Source organism: Vulpes lagopus, chromosome 7 (genome assembly GCF_018345385.1).
Source record: "Vulpes lagopus strain Blue_001 chromosome 7, ASM1834538v1, whole genome shotgun sequence".
In the NCBI taxonomy this organism is placed as follows: domain Eukaryota; kingdom Metazoa; phylum Chordata; class Mammalia; order Carnivora; family Canidae; genus Vulpes; species Vulpes lagopus.
In genome coordinates this window covers 40,809,514-40,826,607 of record NC_054830.1, presented here as the reverse complement: position 1 = coordinate 40,826,607, position 17,094 = coordinate 40,809,514, and the positions used below count along the sequence as shown (strand labels likewise).

General features: G+C 33.7%; 1 protein-coding gene across 1 annotated transcript in view; it reads right to left on the bottom strand.

Moving 5' to 3' along the window:
- LOC121495133 (leukocyte-specific transcript 1 protein-like) overlaps positions 1-16,158 on the bottom strand; it is a 67,896-nt gene extending 51,738 nt beyond the window's left edge. Inside the window, exon 1 of the mRNA XM_041762416.1 lies at positions 16,053-16,158. Coding sequence (XP_041618350.1) covers positions 16,053-16,158 — 106 coding nt within the window. The remainder of the gene's footprint in view (positions 1-16,052) is intronic.
- Between the last annotated feature and the right edge of the window lie 936 nt (positions 16,159-17,094).

Here is a 17,094-nt window from a genome sequence, read left to right as displayed (position 1 = left end):
CATAGGACTATATGTTTTAACATCAGATAGTATGCTAAGAATATTCAGGATGTAATTATATGAGATATCTTTGAGAACATCCATTCAAATCTGTCCTAATTTAATAACTATAGTAATGTTAATAATTCCCTAAGAATGTTATACTCTTCAAAAATATTTTACATGTAACTTAAAATTACAGTATTATAACCTAATTAAAAATTACTATTTGATGTCACCAACTTAATTTAATATGTGACAATATATGTCTAAAATCAAGAATCAAGAATAAGAAACATCTGGAATTTTACCAAAGTACAAATGTCAATAATAACACAATTCTAAACAAACAAAACCTTGATATAATTTTTTTGTCAGTTTGTATCAAGGTCGAAACATCATTCTAACCTAAGGTAATATATTATTGTAAACTTCCCCACAGAGTCCACTGTTTTCTATATATTAAAAAGCTTCATTTAATTCAATTTTAGTCAATAAAGACCTTCATTTGTTTTTTTTTTAAATAGCTACTATTTCTTTCAAATTCTTTTAAAACCACAGATCAAAATATTTCCCTTTGCTTTTATATGGAATTTCCATTTCTTCCACTATAGTCTTTCATTTTTTTTTCAGTTTTAAGTTTGAAAATATGCTAATCATAATGATAGTGTTTAGCATTTAAATGTTATCTTGGCTTCCTCTATTTTGAATCAGCACTATTATTTTTAAATACTTTTAGGGACATTAGAAATGAATTGTGAATTGACATATTTTAAAGTGGCCCTGAAAAGAAAGAATCTCAAATGAAATTGTCATTCTAAGATTGTATCTAAAAGCAAAAAGTCTAGAATATGACTTTTCTCTTTCTTAAATCCCATTGTTAAATTCTTTTTACTTTGCCATTTCTTTTTTTCTTTTCTTTCTTTCTTTCTTTTTTTTTTTTTTTTTTTTTTACAGGAAGAAAGAGAGTTAAGGGGGAAGGGAAGAGGGAGAGAGAATCTTAAGTAGGCTCCACACCCAGCAAGAAGCCTGACCTGTGGCTCGATCTTTCTGAGATCATGACCTGATCTGAAATCAAATGTGGGACGCTTAAATGACTGAGCCCCCCAGGGTGCCCTACTTTGCCAATTTTTGAAGAAGGAGAATCTCAAAATACAATGAGAAATATGAACAGTAGTCACACATCACTATCATTTAGAGCAATTTCAAATGAAATTCTCATCACATATAATATGAAAGGCAACATAAATACTCAGGCTTTTACTACAAAGGCTTGTTTACAAGCATCATTATAACTGCTGAATAGCTTGCTATTTTCTTCATCCACTATGTGTCTGGGTTACAAATATATGAATGAAAACTAATATATTACTTCTGAATATGCTGAAAGCATAATGACCTTTAGAGCAAGAATTGGGCTGGTCATGAATGAATTATTGTGCAAACCAAGATCTAATTGATTGGGCTTATTACAATGATTATAATAATAATTACCATAAAAAGAGCAGTTTCTATTCACTGAGTGCTAACTCGGTGAGTCAAGCACTTTCCTATGCACTTTGTTTGCATTTTCTTATGGTCTAAAACTCAAATAATAATATGCCATTTGGCAGTAATTCAATTAATTCTCACAAACAATTTTATGAAGTATGTACTACTATCTCCATTTCTCAGATGAAGAAATTGAGGCTTAGAAATGTTTAGTAACTTGTAGAAGTCATGAACTTTGGATTTAATAAATGGCAAAACTGGGGATCAAATCCAAGTTTTTTTGTAACTAAAAGTTTGCACTCTCATCTACTGTATATACTGCTTCCCACTGATTATTTTCCTCTATGCCGTTGAGTGACTTCTATCTGAAATTTCTGTTACTTTAGATCTTGACTTCCACCCTATATCTGAAACATAATTATAGGTTACTTTCTGTGCTTGCCAATTTGATTTTGCTATTTGATCCTGCACTATATTCTAGCTTTGATGTGCCATAGCCTAACAGTTTAATAAGATGGTTGGGCATCCCTCCATGATATTTAAGGCATGAAACTGAGGTTCAAGACTGTGTAATCATTTAACTTTTCAAAGGGATGTACTATATCAGCTTCAGCTCATACTGGGTTTTGGACATTTTTATGTATTTTAAGTGGTTGGATAGAAATTTAATCATCATCTTCATATTCATTTTTAACGTGAAAAATAATATGAGCCATGAAATGACCTCCATTTTTCATTTCTACTTACCCAAATAGATTCTGAAATCTGAAGATTAACGTTTTAAATAGGGCTATATAAATCAATTAATATATATTGAGATTCATGTTCTCCTTCAAGCTTACGTAGGCAAAAGCCATCTTCCATTTAGGTATTTCCTTTTCATTTAGGATTGTATTGCTTTTCTACTTGGAAAAGAAAATCCAATGATTATTTTCCAAGACAGGTTTCTTGCCAAGATAAAGAAGTTGGATTCATTCCCCTGGTATGTAATCACACTTCTTCCCCAGGAGCTGAGTATGCTGGTCAGGAGTTTTGGTTATAAGTGATGAAAACCCAAATTAGGTTGATTTAAGCACAAAAAGGAGATTTAGCTTCTATCATTAAGAAATTCTAATTTTGTTCTAGGCACTGCTGGATTCAGAGGCTCAAATAATGGCATCACACCCCAGTTTCTCTCTTCTCCTTTCTTTGCTCTGCTTATTTTCCCTTAGTTTAATCTTAGATTCTACATGGCAGGTGAAAGCATGTACAAATTTATTTTTTCATACTAATAACAAATGGTACTACTTTTTAAAAAGAGGTTTTTTTTCCCAGATGTTTCCCCAAATTCTCCGGATTGGGGCATATGTACATGGTTTATGTTACCTGACAATGCCTAAACTAATCATGTGGAAAAAGGAGGGAATACATATGTAACCCAAGCATAGATCACATGGGGCTGCCTGCTCTGGACTAGTGTCTTCTCCAGGGGCACCTGGTGGCTCAGTTGGTTAAGAATCTGCCTTCTGCTCAGGTCATGGTCTCAGAGTCCTGAGATGGAGCCCCACATCAAGCTCCTTGCTCATCAGGGGGTCTGCTTTGTCCTCTCCCTGTGTCCCTCCCCACCCTTGCTTGTGCTCTCTCTCTCCTCAAATAAATAAATAAAATCTTTTAAAACAATATTGTCACCTCCAAATTCATATATTGAAACCCTAGCCAACAGGATTATATTTGGAGACAAAGTCTTTAGACAGTGATTAACATTAAATAAAGACATAAGGCTATGGCGCTGATCTGAAAGGATTTGCACAGGTATGAGAAAAGATGGCAGGCAGCTCTCCATCTCCTTCTCTGTCATGTGAGGACACAGCAAGAAGGGAGCCATTTACAAGCCAGAAAAAGAGCCCTCACCAGGAATAAAATCTTCCAGCACCATAATCTTGGACTTTCCAGTCTCCAGAACTGAGAGAAATAAATTTCTGTTATTTAAGTCACGAAGTCTGTGGCATTTTGTTATTATAGCCCAAGGATACCAATATACTATTCATACAGAGCAAGGGATTGGATCAGCCCCTCCTGAAGTTTAAGGACTGAAAAGCAAAAAAGTGGTCATTTTGCAGAAAATATCGGAAAACTATTTCCAAAAAGGTAGATACTTGGTAAGCATAGTTATCAACAGTTTTGGCTAACCCAGAGGCAGGGAACTCCATAACTAGACCTCTGGTTCAAGGGCAATACATGCAAATTGTATGTTGTATGCAAAGTTTGTGTTGTAGGCATCAGAACATATACTTGGGGAGATGATTCATAGAGTTCATTAGATCCTCATCTGGTATATCAGTCCCTAAGTATCTCTGCATCCAGGGCACCTGGGTGGTTTGCTTGGTTAAGCGTCCGACTCTTGATTTTGGCTCAGGTCGTGATCTTGAGGTCCTAAGATCAAGCCCCATGTCGAGCTCTGCACTCCACGTGTAGTCTGCTTGGAATTCTATCTCCCTCTATCTTCCCCTCCCTTTGCCTTTCTCAAATAAATAAATAAAGTCTTAAAAATAAAAAGGCTGGAACCACTTTAGGTAGGGCCCATACAATTGGAGGTAGGGCTGAGGAGAAGGAGAATGGATGGATTCTAGAAATGTTTAAGAAAATTATTTCATTTGATTTCACATGATCCCTCCTGAGAGACAAAAGGATTCACTGGAAAGATACAGCACCAAGTGCCAAGTGACACTTTAAGTGACCTCCCCTTTACTTCACTTTACGTCTTTTAGGGAAGAACGGAGAGTCTAGTTCCTGTATTTTTAATGTGTTACTCTATTATTAAAAAGCACTCAGCCACCTTAAAAATGTGGCAGTGTTAGGAACTTTGAAAAGTTAGTTAATACAAATCTCTCCAGGAGTTTGCATGCAAAACAGACGTTCCTTCACCCACAGTGGCTGCTACAAAGAAAAAGAAAACAACAACAACAAAAAAGTCCAGAACTACATGCTCATAAATGAATAGGGTTGTCAGAACTGTTGCTTTGTAATTCAAGTGCTGATTGGGAGAGTTTGTTGGGGTGAGGCGGAAATGTTGCCTTTCACCTAGTTATTTGTGTTAGTCTGAATAATCTTAATCATTATCTGTTCATATTCGCATGAAAGGAAGAAAAAAATGAAGAAGAAAATAACTTTAGAATAACAATCACGGGGTCACATTGTTATTTTATGACCATATGTCGCCTAAAATTAGCAAAGATTATTAAAGCTATAGAATTTGCAATCTGGATAAAATAATGTATTTCAGTATATAATTTCCAATCATTAAAATATGTTAAATATGCCATTGTGTGCATAAATCAGATTCATCTAAGATACAATCAACACTTATGTCACCTGAATGAAAGTTGATTAGAAACATAACAGCCTATGAACCTTTTTATTCTGACACCTTATTTGGCATCAAAACAATATTTCATTTCCATTAAAAAAGTGAAATCCTTATCAGTTTATTTCTTAAACGATGCTAATATTTCTAGAATATCACAATCTCATATTCAGGCTGATAAAAGTATATACAGATTAATCAATTTGCAGCCTAAACATTACAGCTTATGAGGATAATGACACCATTTGCTTAGGGTACAAGGCAAAAGCAATATCAAAGAAATGAGCTGCTCAAGAAGCAAGAAAATTCCAAACATATTAAATTTACCATATTCTCAAATGCCCATGACATCAATAAAAAGAGCCTCTTAAAAGTTTTTGGTTTTTTTGTTGTTGTTGTTCTTTTTCTAATAAAACACTTGCCACCAATATCAAACATTATGGATAGACTTTAAAATAGCAAGAAGTTCTAGAAACCTTCTGTAATACCGAATACCATTTCTTTCCCTGCACCGACTTTATTTGATAGCAACATAGCTCACAAGTTGATGAGAGAACTTGCTCGCCTGGAGTCAGAAATGCTGAGGAAACTTGTCAGACATCTGAGATAGAGCCAGGATCGCAAGGATGAAGGCCATGGGCAACCACATTTGGTGTCTATGTTGGAGTCTAAAGATGGGGATAAGCACACAATCCAAACATAGATGTTTGGGAAAAAAATCAATGCAGTGGATGAGACTCTCAACAATAATTTTAAATGGGGAGTAAAACTGGAACTATCTATGCTCATGGTTATTCAAGTAAAACTGGAACTATCTATGCTCATGGTTATTCAAGTAAAACTGGAACTATCTATGCTCATGGTTATTCAAGTCACCAAGAAGTAAGTAGAGACAACTAAGGGATGTTTGTGTCTATACTGTTTCTAATGAAGAAGAATTTGTTTTTAGTTATAGTGATATTCAGATGTATAGCAAAAAAATAAAAAAAATAATCCACATGATTGATAGCTTACCACATTAAAACAACTACTACAAGCTCAGGTGTCTTTTCTCATATATACATAGTTTTTCTTTAGCTCTTATGATAATATAGAAACAATTTTATAAATATTTCCTATTTATCAAAAATAAGGATTTTGTATGTTCAGAAAATATCTTGATGTCTTTGTCCATAAGAAGAACATAGCTAATTATGCTTAAGAAGGGGCATCACTCCGTGTTAATACATTATTAGATTTGGGGATGAAGGCACAATGAGAGAGGCAGAGTAGATATGCATTGCTTCTAGAGAGGAGAAGATACTAGGGATGAATTTTAGGAATTCCTCTTAACTGTTGAGAGATGCACAACTTTAGAGCTTCGGCTTTAAGAATACTTCTGTAAAGACATGCATTTTTGGGAGTGCCTGGTGGCTCAGTTGGTTAAGCATCTGCCTTCCACTCAGGTCATGATCCCATGGTTCTGGGATGGAGCCCAGCATTGGGCTCCCTGCTCCGTGGGGAGTCTGATTTTCCCTCTGCCCTTCTCCCTGCTTGTGTACTCTTTCTCTCTCTCTCAAATAAATATGTAAAATATTTTTTTAAAAAGACATGCATTTTCTTTATCTTTAAATTAAACTTTATTTTTAAAAACATTTTTTAGATTATTTTTAGGTTTCCAGGAAAATTGAAAGGAAGGTATACCTTCACATATACATAGCCTCCCAACTTTCAAAAGCTCATACTGGAATGATACATCTGTTAACAATCAACAAATCAGTACTGACACATCATTATCACCCACAGTCCATATTTTACATTAGGATTTACTCGGTGTTATATATTCTATGGATTTTGACAAATGTACAATGACATGTATCCACCATTCAAGTAGTTTCAGTGCCATAAAACCCCTCTGTGCTCTGCCTACTTATCCCTCCTTCCCCCCTTAACCTCTGGAAGACCACTGATCCTTCTACTGTCTCCATAGTTTTGCCTTTTCCAGAATGTCACAAAGTTGGAATCATACAGTATGTAGCATTTTTAGACTGACCTTTTTCACTTACTAATATGCATTTACAATTTCTCCACGTCTTCTCATGGCTTGATAGTTCATTTCTTTCTATCACTAGATAAAATTCCATTATCTGGATGTACCACAGTTTATTTATCCATTTACTTACCGAAGAATATCTCGGTTGCTTTCAAGTTTTGGCAATTATGACAAAAGCTTCCATAAACATCCTTGTGCAAATTTTTATGGGGACATAAAGTTTCAACTCATTTGGATGAAAAGCAAGAACCATAATTATTGGATAATACAGTAAGAATACATTTAGTTTTGTAAGAAACTGCTAAACTGTATTCCCAAGTGGCTGTACCACTTTTGCATTCCAGCCAGCAATGCATGCTAGTTCCTGTGGCTTCACATTCTTGCTAGCATTTTTTGTTAGAATTTTGCATTTTAGTCAGTCTAACAGGAGTATAGTGGTATCTCTCAATATTGTTTTGATTTACATTTCCCTGATGACCTATGAACATCTTTTCATTTATTTACTTGTCATCTGTGTAACATCTTTCATGAGGTGTCTGTTATGGCTCTTTTGCCATTTTTTAATTGAATTGCTTGTCTTTTTATTGTTGAGTTTTATGAGTTTTTTGTATATTTTGAATAAAAGTCTTTTTATCAGATATGTCTTTTCCAATTTTTTTTCTCCCAGTCTGTGGTCTGTCTTCTCATTCTCTTGACATATAATAGGAATTTTTACTTTTTTTCCAGGAATTTTTAATTTTAATGAAGTTGAGTCTATCATTTTTTTTTTCATGGATTATATCTTTATATCTTTGGTGTTGTATCTAAAATGCCATTAGAATATCCAAGTTATCTTCTAGGAATTTCATACGTGGCATTTTTAATTTAGGTCTATGATACATTTTGAGTTAGTTCTTGTGACGGGTGTAAGGTCTGTGTTTAGATTTTTTTTTAATGTAAATGTCCTGTATTCTAGTACCTTTGTTGAAATTAAATTGTTTTTACTAAATAAATGTATGTCAACCATTTAAACATAAAGAATGATTCATTTCTTTCATTTGTTCATTCTGAAATTTATCTCTTGTCAATATACTTAATATAATACTGCCAATCAGTGATTTAACAATATTTTATATTATTTATTGATAATAATTATTATTTCTTATTCAATTCTATTACAAATTTACATTACTATTACTAGTAAATAGTTCCTGCAGAGCCAGTGTACTTTAATAAAGTTTTCTCTTAAAAAAAAAATAAATAAAGTTTTCTCTTATTTATTGAATTTAGTAGTTCCTAAGGTTACTAATTTTCTTTTCTTTTCTTTTCTTTTTAAGATTTTATTTATTCATCATAGACACACACAAAATGAGAGAGAGAGAGAGAGAGAGAGAGGCAGAGACACAGGCAGAGGGAGAAGCAGGCTTCACGCTGGGAGCCCGACGCGGGACTCGATCCTGAGACTCTAGGATACGGCCCTGGGCCAAAGGCAGGTGCCAAACCACTGAGCCACCCAGGGATCCCCAGGTTACTAATTTTCTATCAGAACTACCAAATGCTTATCAATAATATTTTTCTTTCTTTTTGAAATAAAGAACTTGTAAAACGTATCATTTCAATTTTTTTCTCTCTCTGCAGGTCCTTCATTCCTCTGCTTCAATCTGTACATTCCCTACTAAAATCTATTTTTTCTAGGAAAAAATAAAAATATAATTGGAAATCCATATGCAATTGAATTTTGACTGAACTTAATTATTGTTTTTAAAGATTTATTTATTTTTTAAAAGATTTTATTTATTTATTCATGAGAGACACAAAGAGAGAGAGGCAGAGACACAGGCCGAGGGAGAAGCAGGCTCCATGCAGGGAGCCTGATGTGGGACTCGATCTCGGGTCTCCAGGATCACACCCCGGACCGAAAGCAGGCGCTAAACCACTGCGCCACCCAGGGATCCCTAAAGATTTATTTATTTTAGAGAGAAAGTGGGGAGGAGCAGAGGGAGAAGGAGAGAGATAATCCTAAATAGACTCCCCACTGAGGCCACATGGTGCTCTGTCTCATGACCCATGACATTCTGACCTGAACCAAAATCACAAGCTAGATGCTTAACTGACTGAGCCACCCAGCTGCCCTTTAGCTGAACTTAATACTACGTTATAATCTCCCTCAATCCTGTACACCTACCAACTACATCAATAAACACATATACAGTATCATATTCATAGATAAAATTGCCATGAGGAGAGGGGGATGGGCTAAATGGGTGAAGGGGATCAAGAGGTATGCACTTCCAGTTATAAAACAAATAAATCATGAGGATAGAAAGGACAGCATAGGAAAGATAGTCAATATTGTAATAACTCTGAATAGTGACAGATGGCAACTAGGCTTACTATGGAAATCACTCCTAAGGTACATAAATGTTGCATTACTATGTTGCACACCAGAAACTAACAGGATATTGTATGTCAACTATACTTCAATAAAAATAGCTGAAATAAAATACTAAAAATGTCATGGTTTATAGCTTCTTCACATTTGCCTGTGAGTCATGTTTAATTAAAATATAGTTTATAACATATTTTCTCTGATAATATCCTATCATGCCTTCAAACTACTTACTGACTTTCCATTACATGTTTATTCGTTTAGGGTTAATGTCTATTCTCAGCCTCCTCCTTCTCTCTTTTTTAATCATGGGAACACAGTACAGTGGTTCATGATAGATTTTCACTTAAGATATGCAGATCTTAGGGCATCTGGCTGGGAGATGGCAGAGCATGTGACTATTAATCTTAAGGTTGTGAGTTCGAGCCCCATGTTGGCTGCAGAGATTACCTAACTTAAAAAAATGCAGTTTTTATGTATAGATTTTAATGACTTTTACCAATACATATATGATACATACATTTACATATCATTCTCCCAATCAAGATGTAGGACATCTCCTACACTCAATAAAGTTCCCTTCACTCTCTGTGGTCAATTCTCATGAGGAAAATAGGGAGTGATCTATTTAACAATATTTATGTATCATTTTAATTTTATATGAACAGAAAGACACTCAACACAACATTACTGAATGCCTTCTGCAAAATTTCAGTGAAAGCTAATTTAAAGTTATCATTCTTTTCTGAATCCACATTTTCAAAAGAAAAAATATATAATTATCATCGGAAATCCATATGCAATTGAGCACATTTTGGTAGAACTTAATATAAAACGAGCTGGTTTCAAAAAACTTTCCCTTTTTTTGTTGGGAGGGAGAGTAGGTGAGAGGACAGTGGGAGCTCAGAAAACATTCATTATTGTTCAATATGCACAGCAGCATGGGAGGGGAATTAAAGCAGAGGAGGGGAAGAAAACAGTGGCAATATCTTTCAAATCAGCAATCCTCCTTGTGGGAGTGGAAGCACCCAAGGGGAATAGAATCTTAGACAGTCCCTTCTTCTTGATCTTCAGGCACTCTGTGAGTAAATATAAAATGGCAAAGCAAATATGCTGCTAGAAACTGGAGGAAAAATAGGTAAATAACGGACTGAAATAGAACCACCCTGCTGCATTGATAAAGAGGACTGTTCTCAGCTTTACTGTGGCTTTAAACCTACTTTATGTATTAGTGTCCTCACATGTCATGATAAATATTTTTAGTCAAAAGACAATGCAATTTCCCAAAGAGTGTCAAATAGTTAAATAAGCAAAAAAAGAACAAAAATTGAAGGAAATTAGTAGCAACTACTTGTCAGCTAATGCTAGGTAGGCACTGTGCAAAATCCTACTTCCTCAGCTATGAATATTTAAAATTGGCAACCACGTTACAGGAAAACAATGAAGCAATCTGACAATTTGGCAAGCTCCCCCACATAAAGATTTATAAATACACCGAGTAAGTAGAATATGACATTTGGCAACCGCAGTTTCTGAACTGAACTGTTATTATTTCAAAGCGGTAATTTCTCAGAAAGCAAAGCAAAGCAAGGAAACAATCAAAAAACCATAGTGATAAACCTGTAAACATAAGCTGGCTTTTGAACTGAAATATAGGGGCCACCCTGAGTGATGGAAGACAAATCTGGACTGAATAATACAAGAACTGACTTGAGCTGTAATTCCAAGTCAATCTGAAGCAAAGGAAACTTAAAAATTCATCATTCATTTCTGAACAAACATGAAGTTCTTAGTTCCAGCTGGGACCAGAAGTTGAATAGCCAAATCAGAGAACCAGAAAACAGGAGGATTTTGTGACATACATACCTCACTTGGCAGTGTAAAACAGGAATATTTTATGGAAGTATAATTAGTAATCATTTCAGTCTAGCCTAGTCAGACTTAAGAAATTTAAAATCAATAATTAGAAAATGAAAAATACTACCTTATAGTGTTTTTTTTGGGGGGGGGGACTGGGTTGTTTGGGATTTTTTTGTTGTTTTGATTTTTTTATTGTTTTTTGTTTGTTTTTGGTTTTTACAGAGGGGAAAGCAAAACAGGTGGGGGAGGGGCAGAGGGAGGAGAGAGAGAATCTTAAACAGGCTCCACACCCAGCATGGAGCCCGCCCATGGGGCTCTAGCTCAGGACCCTGAGATCATAACCTGAGCTGAAATCGAAATCAAGAGTCACACACTTAATGACTGAACCACCGAGGTGGCCCTACTATCTTACAGTTTTTAATAAACCAAAGCCACACCCAGTATGAATCACATATATTACTCCATACAAGTGCAACTCCAAGAAGTAACACAACTCTTCTGTTCATTTGAACAGGGTAGTTTTCTCTGATCATTGTGTACTCAATGTCTAGTAGAGTCCGGTACATAGCAGTTGATCAATAAGCTCTTCCTGAATACATTATTATCATATAAATACACTTAACCTTGCTATATTCCAACCAAGTTTTAATGATTTAAAGGAAGGAGAAAGAAAAGCATGCTCTTATTAGAAAAAGTCTGTTGTAAAAACAGAAGTAGGAAAGAGATAGGAAACATGTTCTGGAAATTGTAAGTCATATGATATGCATGGCTTCAATTAACTAAAAAGACAAAGCATGAATTCTGACACTGTTTTCACTAATAATTGAGCATCTAATTTATGGTATGATGATCACTTTATTAAATTCTACTATATAAAGCTCTATAATACATGGCCCCGATCTTGAAAAACCTCTAGTCTAGCAGGAAAGAAAGATAAATGCATAATTATAATTTAATTCAAAAATTTTCCATTAGAAGCACCTAAAATGTTATGATAACATAGAAAAGTGAGAATCTAAAAAGAAAAAAAAAAAAGAAAAGTGAGAATCTTAGAAAATACATTCAAGTAAACATTCTGTCAGAGAGATTGATCAATTGATCTAACTGATAGTTCTTGGTTGAAACTATAAGAAAAGGAACAGAAATTAAATAAAATTTTTGAGTGTCAAAAGTCCAAAAATAGGTTTATTTTTTATGGAGTCTTAGAAATACATCTCGAGCAGCAAGATACTCCATCCAAATCAGCTACTATGAAACCATTAACTGTCAAATAGATATAATCAAGTTTTGTATACCAAAGCAACATCTGAAATGGTCCAAAGTTATGAATACATCCAGTACAAAGAGAAACAGAGCATAAGCTAAGAATTAAGTATTTATTACTCCTTTGTCTTTGTAGGGAAGCCACTAATCTATGCTTAGGTATTCAGATTTTTTTCATCGTATTCCAAATCAAATATTATTTTAGGTTTAATATGTAAATATAATATTTGCCAATATTTATATACATATGTGCTAAATCTTGTTCTGATTATGTTATTAAGACATATGCCTAAAGTTTTAAAAACATGGGGAAGTTTTTCTAACTTTAAAAATAAATTCAAGCATATAATAATTCTTACCTGTCTATATTTTTCAGACCAGAGTTGTATTCACCACTATACCATTGTTTTTGAATTGGTTCCTCACCATCATGTTCAATTTAAAAAATATATGTATATATATATATTGTGACAGTACCAGGAAACTTTATTAGGAAAAAAATCTCTTTAACAAGTCTCTTAAACTGTTAGAATCTATGTCACAATCTTTATGTAAACAATAAATTTCAAAAATCTATTTCAAAACAGATGCCACTGAAAATGCAATTGGTGTTCTTTGAAAGCACTTTGAAGAATAAATAGGAATCTCACTTCCAAAGCAGTAACAGGAAGAATGTAGTATAGGAGAATCTGCTCTACACTACCATCACCAATATTAATTCCAAAACTAGAATCCTTAGAAAATAATATATTATTCTTAAATTTAAAATGCCAAATATTTGGACCAAATCTGCAAATAAATCTAAAAACAAGAAAAATGAAGATTCATAGTGAATTCATAGTGAAATTAGGAAATATTCCAAATTATGAAATGCATATAGCATTTAAAAGAAATTTTGCTATAATTGCTCCAGTCAGCTTCTTTAAGGAATAAAACAAAACATTGCATAATTAGTTGAAATTTAGGATAATCTAATTGTGATAGTTAATTTTGCGTGTCCATTTGACTGACCCTGGATGCCCAGATTAAATATTGTTTCTGTGTGTGAGTCTGAGAGTGCTTCCAGGTGAGGTTAGGATTTAAATCAGTGGACTCAGTACAGTGTATTGCTCCCCCAGTGTGGTGGGTCTCACCCAATCTGTAGAGGACCTGAAGAGAAGCAAAGGCAGAGGAAAGTGAGTTCTGTGCCTTTTCCTTCGTGCCTGCATCCTTTAGCTGGGGTATCTCATCTCTTTTTGCGTAGGACCACAGGCTGTGATTAACACAATAGGTATCTCAGGTTCTCAGGCCTTCAGACTCCACCTGGAATTACACTACTGGCTTTCCTGGGTCTCTGCTTGCAGACGGGAGATCATGAACTTCTCAGCCACCAAGGAATCATGTGAGGCAATTCCTCTTAGCAATAACAATAATATCTATATATGAAGATATAAATATATAAGATATACATTTGTTTCTCCTACTGGTGCTGTCTCTCTGGAGAATCCTGACAAATCTATTAATTCAACAAAACTGACCACTGTTCTGAATGTGGTATGTACACATCCTGAATGCACATTGTTATTATATATATTGCAATTCATGAAAATAAGTTGGTATTTTATGATTCAGGACTTTAAATAAATAAAATCAAGTTGTACATATCATTTTACAACTTTTAAAAATTCAGTATTAGGCTCTGAGATTTATTCATGCTGTCATGAATTGATTTAATTCACTTATTTTAACTGCACTATAGCACTTTCTTATATGAATATGCATAATCTATTAGCTCATTCCCTTACTGAGCGATACTTAGGTTGTTTTCTGGTTTTTAAATTATTATTATTATTACAAGCATGCTGTAATGAATATCTTTGAAAATAACTTTATGCCAAGAGTAATATTCAAAAGATTTAACATTCAGAATAATTTGGGTTCTGCCTAATAAGAAAAGAAGCCCTACCATCTTACCATTCTGAACTCACTATATATATATATATATATATATATATATATATATATATATATACATAATTGAGAATCACTTATGTAAAAACATTTTTTCTTTAAACTTTGTCAAAGTGTCTTTTATTCTACAGAGATTATATTATCTTGTACCTTTTACCAAAATGAAATTTTTCTTTTACTGTTTGTTTTTTTAATATTCTTTCACTATATAGATTTTCTTCTAGGATACACAATCAACACATTTATGTAAACAAATGTTTGTCTTTAAAAAAATTCATTATAAACTGCTCTTAAATCTATTCATTTAAATGCTTACAAAGTCATACTTTTAATTCATACATTCAAATATTTTTCCTTTTCATAACTATCAACCTATATTCCGTTTAGCACTTGCCAATTTAGTTTAGTCTTATCTAATTTCTTTCCCTAACAAATTAATTTCTTTCTTTCTTTCTTTCTTTCTTTCTTTCTTTCTTTCTTTCTTTCTTTCTTTCTTTTTCTTTCTTTCTTTTTCTTTTTCTTTCTTTCTTTCTTTCTTTCTTTCTTTCTTTCTTTCTTTCTTTCTCTTTCTTTCTTTCTTCTTTCTTTCTTTCTTTCTTTTTCTCTTTCTCTTTTTTCTTTCTTTCCTTTCCTTTTCTTTTCTTTTCCTTTCTTTTCTTTTTTCTTTTTCCCTTCCAGAATTATTATGGACATGTTCTATTTCCCTTGAACTAAAAAAATTTTGGCTAGGGTTAAGTAACTCTGTGCCCAGTAAACTATCTTCATCTAGTCTCAATTTTCCAAAAATATTTTTGAATTTAAAAATGCTAACTGCCAAAAATATCAACTATCCACACCTGAGAGTTAACTGAATAAGAATTAAGAAATGCAATTTTATTCAACTAGGTTCTCCAAGAGGTATATATCAAGATGGGATTAAACATGAAAAGATTAAGGACAATTCTCAGTGGAGAAAGGGAAGACAGTGGGGGAAAAGGCTCAAGGAAAAAGCAAACCCCAATGAATAAAGGAGAAAGAGAAGAAAAGTTGTACAGAAGCATCCTCAATTATGTGCAATTAAAAAAAAACACTTGGCAAGGCTTTTGGGGGGTTTTTGAACCAAAGTCAGCCTTCAGAGGATTCCTGTATCTCCCAAGAATGGATCTCGCCTTGCCGTGCTCTCTCACTGCTGTACTCCCTTGCTGACTGGGAGAAGCCCTCTATGATGAGAACCTCAGCATGAGCATGAGGCTGGATCTGTGAGGTGCTTCAAAGATTTTATCTTTGAATGTGGAAGTCTGAGAGGCACATTCTCATAGCCACTGAGGTGATATGTGAGTTTTCCCTATTTCCCTGAGAACTATGATTATTGAACTTTATAAAGTTGCATTCAGTATGTTTTCACTTATTTAGTATATAACCTTCAAAATGGCAGGCATTGTATTCAATATATTTTGAGCATTACCTCTGGGATCTTGGTCATTCATCTTATTTTACAAAACACTAATTATCATTTCAAGCAGCAGCGATTCTACTCCTGGCATCTTATTCAATTGGAATGTTGATAGTAGAAAACCACTGATTTTATTTATTTTGTAAGTACTAAGAGAACAAAAGGGCATTTTTAATTCTCTTCATTAACATGCTGAATGAATATCATCTTTTCACCCCATTCAGTTTAATACATGTAGGTTAAAGATCAACTGATAAATAAATATGAATGGAAAACAGCATATTGTCCAATAATACTCATGACTAGTAGGTTTTCTGAAACTTCCAAACTCTACCTTTGTAATTGTCATCATAGACTCTTCTGCAAACATTTCCATCAGAATTTTCTGTATTCATTTTTTTCTGTTTCACCGTTTGTAGTTCTTTTTCATATGACCCCATTACTAATTTATTCATGCATACTTAATTTGTTTTTAATTTTCAGTTAAAGCTTCATTTCCTCTTAGGTTTTTCTGTTCTCTTTTAAAACTGCTATAATTTCAGGGTTTTGGTGTTGTGCTTCTCTGAAGTAAATATAGTATTCCAGGTACAGTCTGCTCAACAGTGGAGAGAAGCAGGCAATTGCCTCTCGTCTTGGTTCATGACATGATGCCTTTTCAACCCCAATAACACCACAATTTTTAACTGGCAGCACAGACTGCAGATCCACATCTAATTTGCTATCCACAGGTACTTTTCTCTTCACTTCTGTCTTCCTTGGAGGGCTAGATAATGTAGAAAAAAATAACACTTTTATTATTTCTCATGAAGCTTATTCCACTTAACAAATGTCACTGTTCATGCTGTTGGTCACATGTGTGTAGAATCCATATCTCCTTTCCCTACTTTAACTGATGCTTGTAATTTAAAACAATATTAATTTATTTATGAAAATATTATGGCTGAGTGCATAGTAGACTTTGCTATTATTCAATAAATACACACTGAATTGATAATATTAGCATGGGATTTCTTTTCATCTTGATCTTTAATAAAATGCTGAATTACATTTTATGTGGCATAAACTATGCTGATAAATATATTTTATACTATGTAGCATCTCTTTTTTCTTTTTAAAAAGCTTTTATTTATTTAAGAATAGGTAATCTGTTAGTATCTCTGAATTTTGAAAGTAATTTATACACATGTTCATACTACCCAAAGCAATCCACTGATATAACACAATCCCTATCAAAACACCAACAACATTTTTCACAGAACCAGAACAAATAATCCTAAAACTTGCACAGCACCACAAAAGACCCCATATAGCCACAGCAATCTTGAAAAATAACAAAACTAGAGATATTACAATCCCAGATTTCAAGATATTTTACA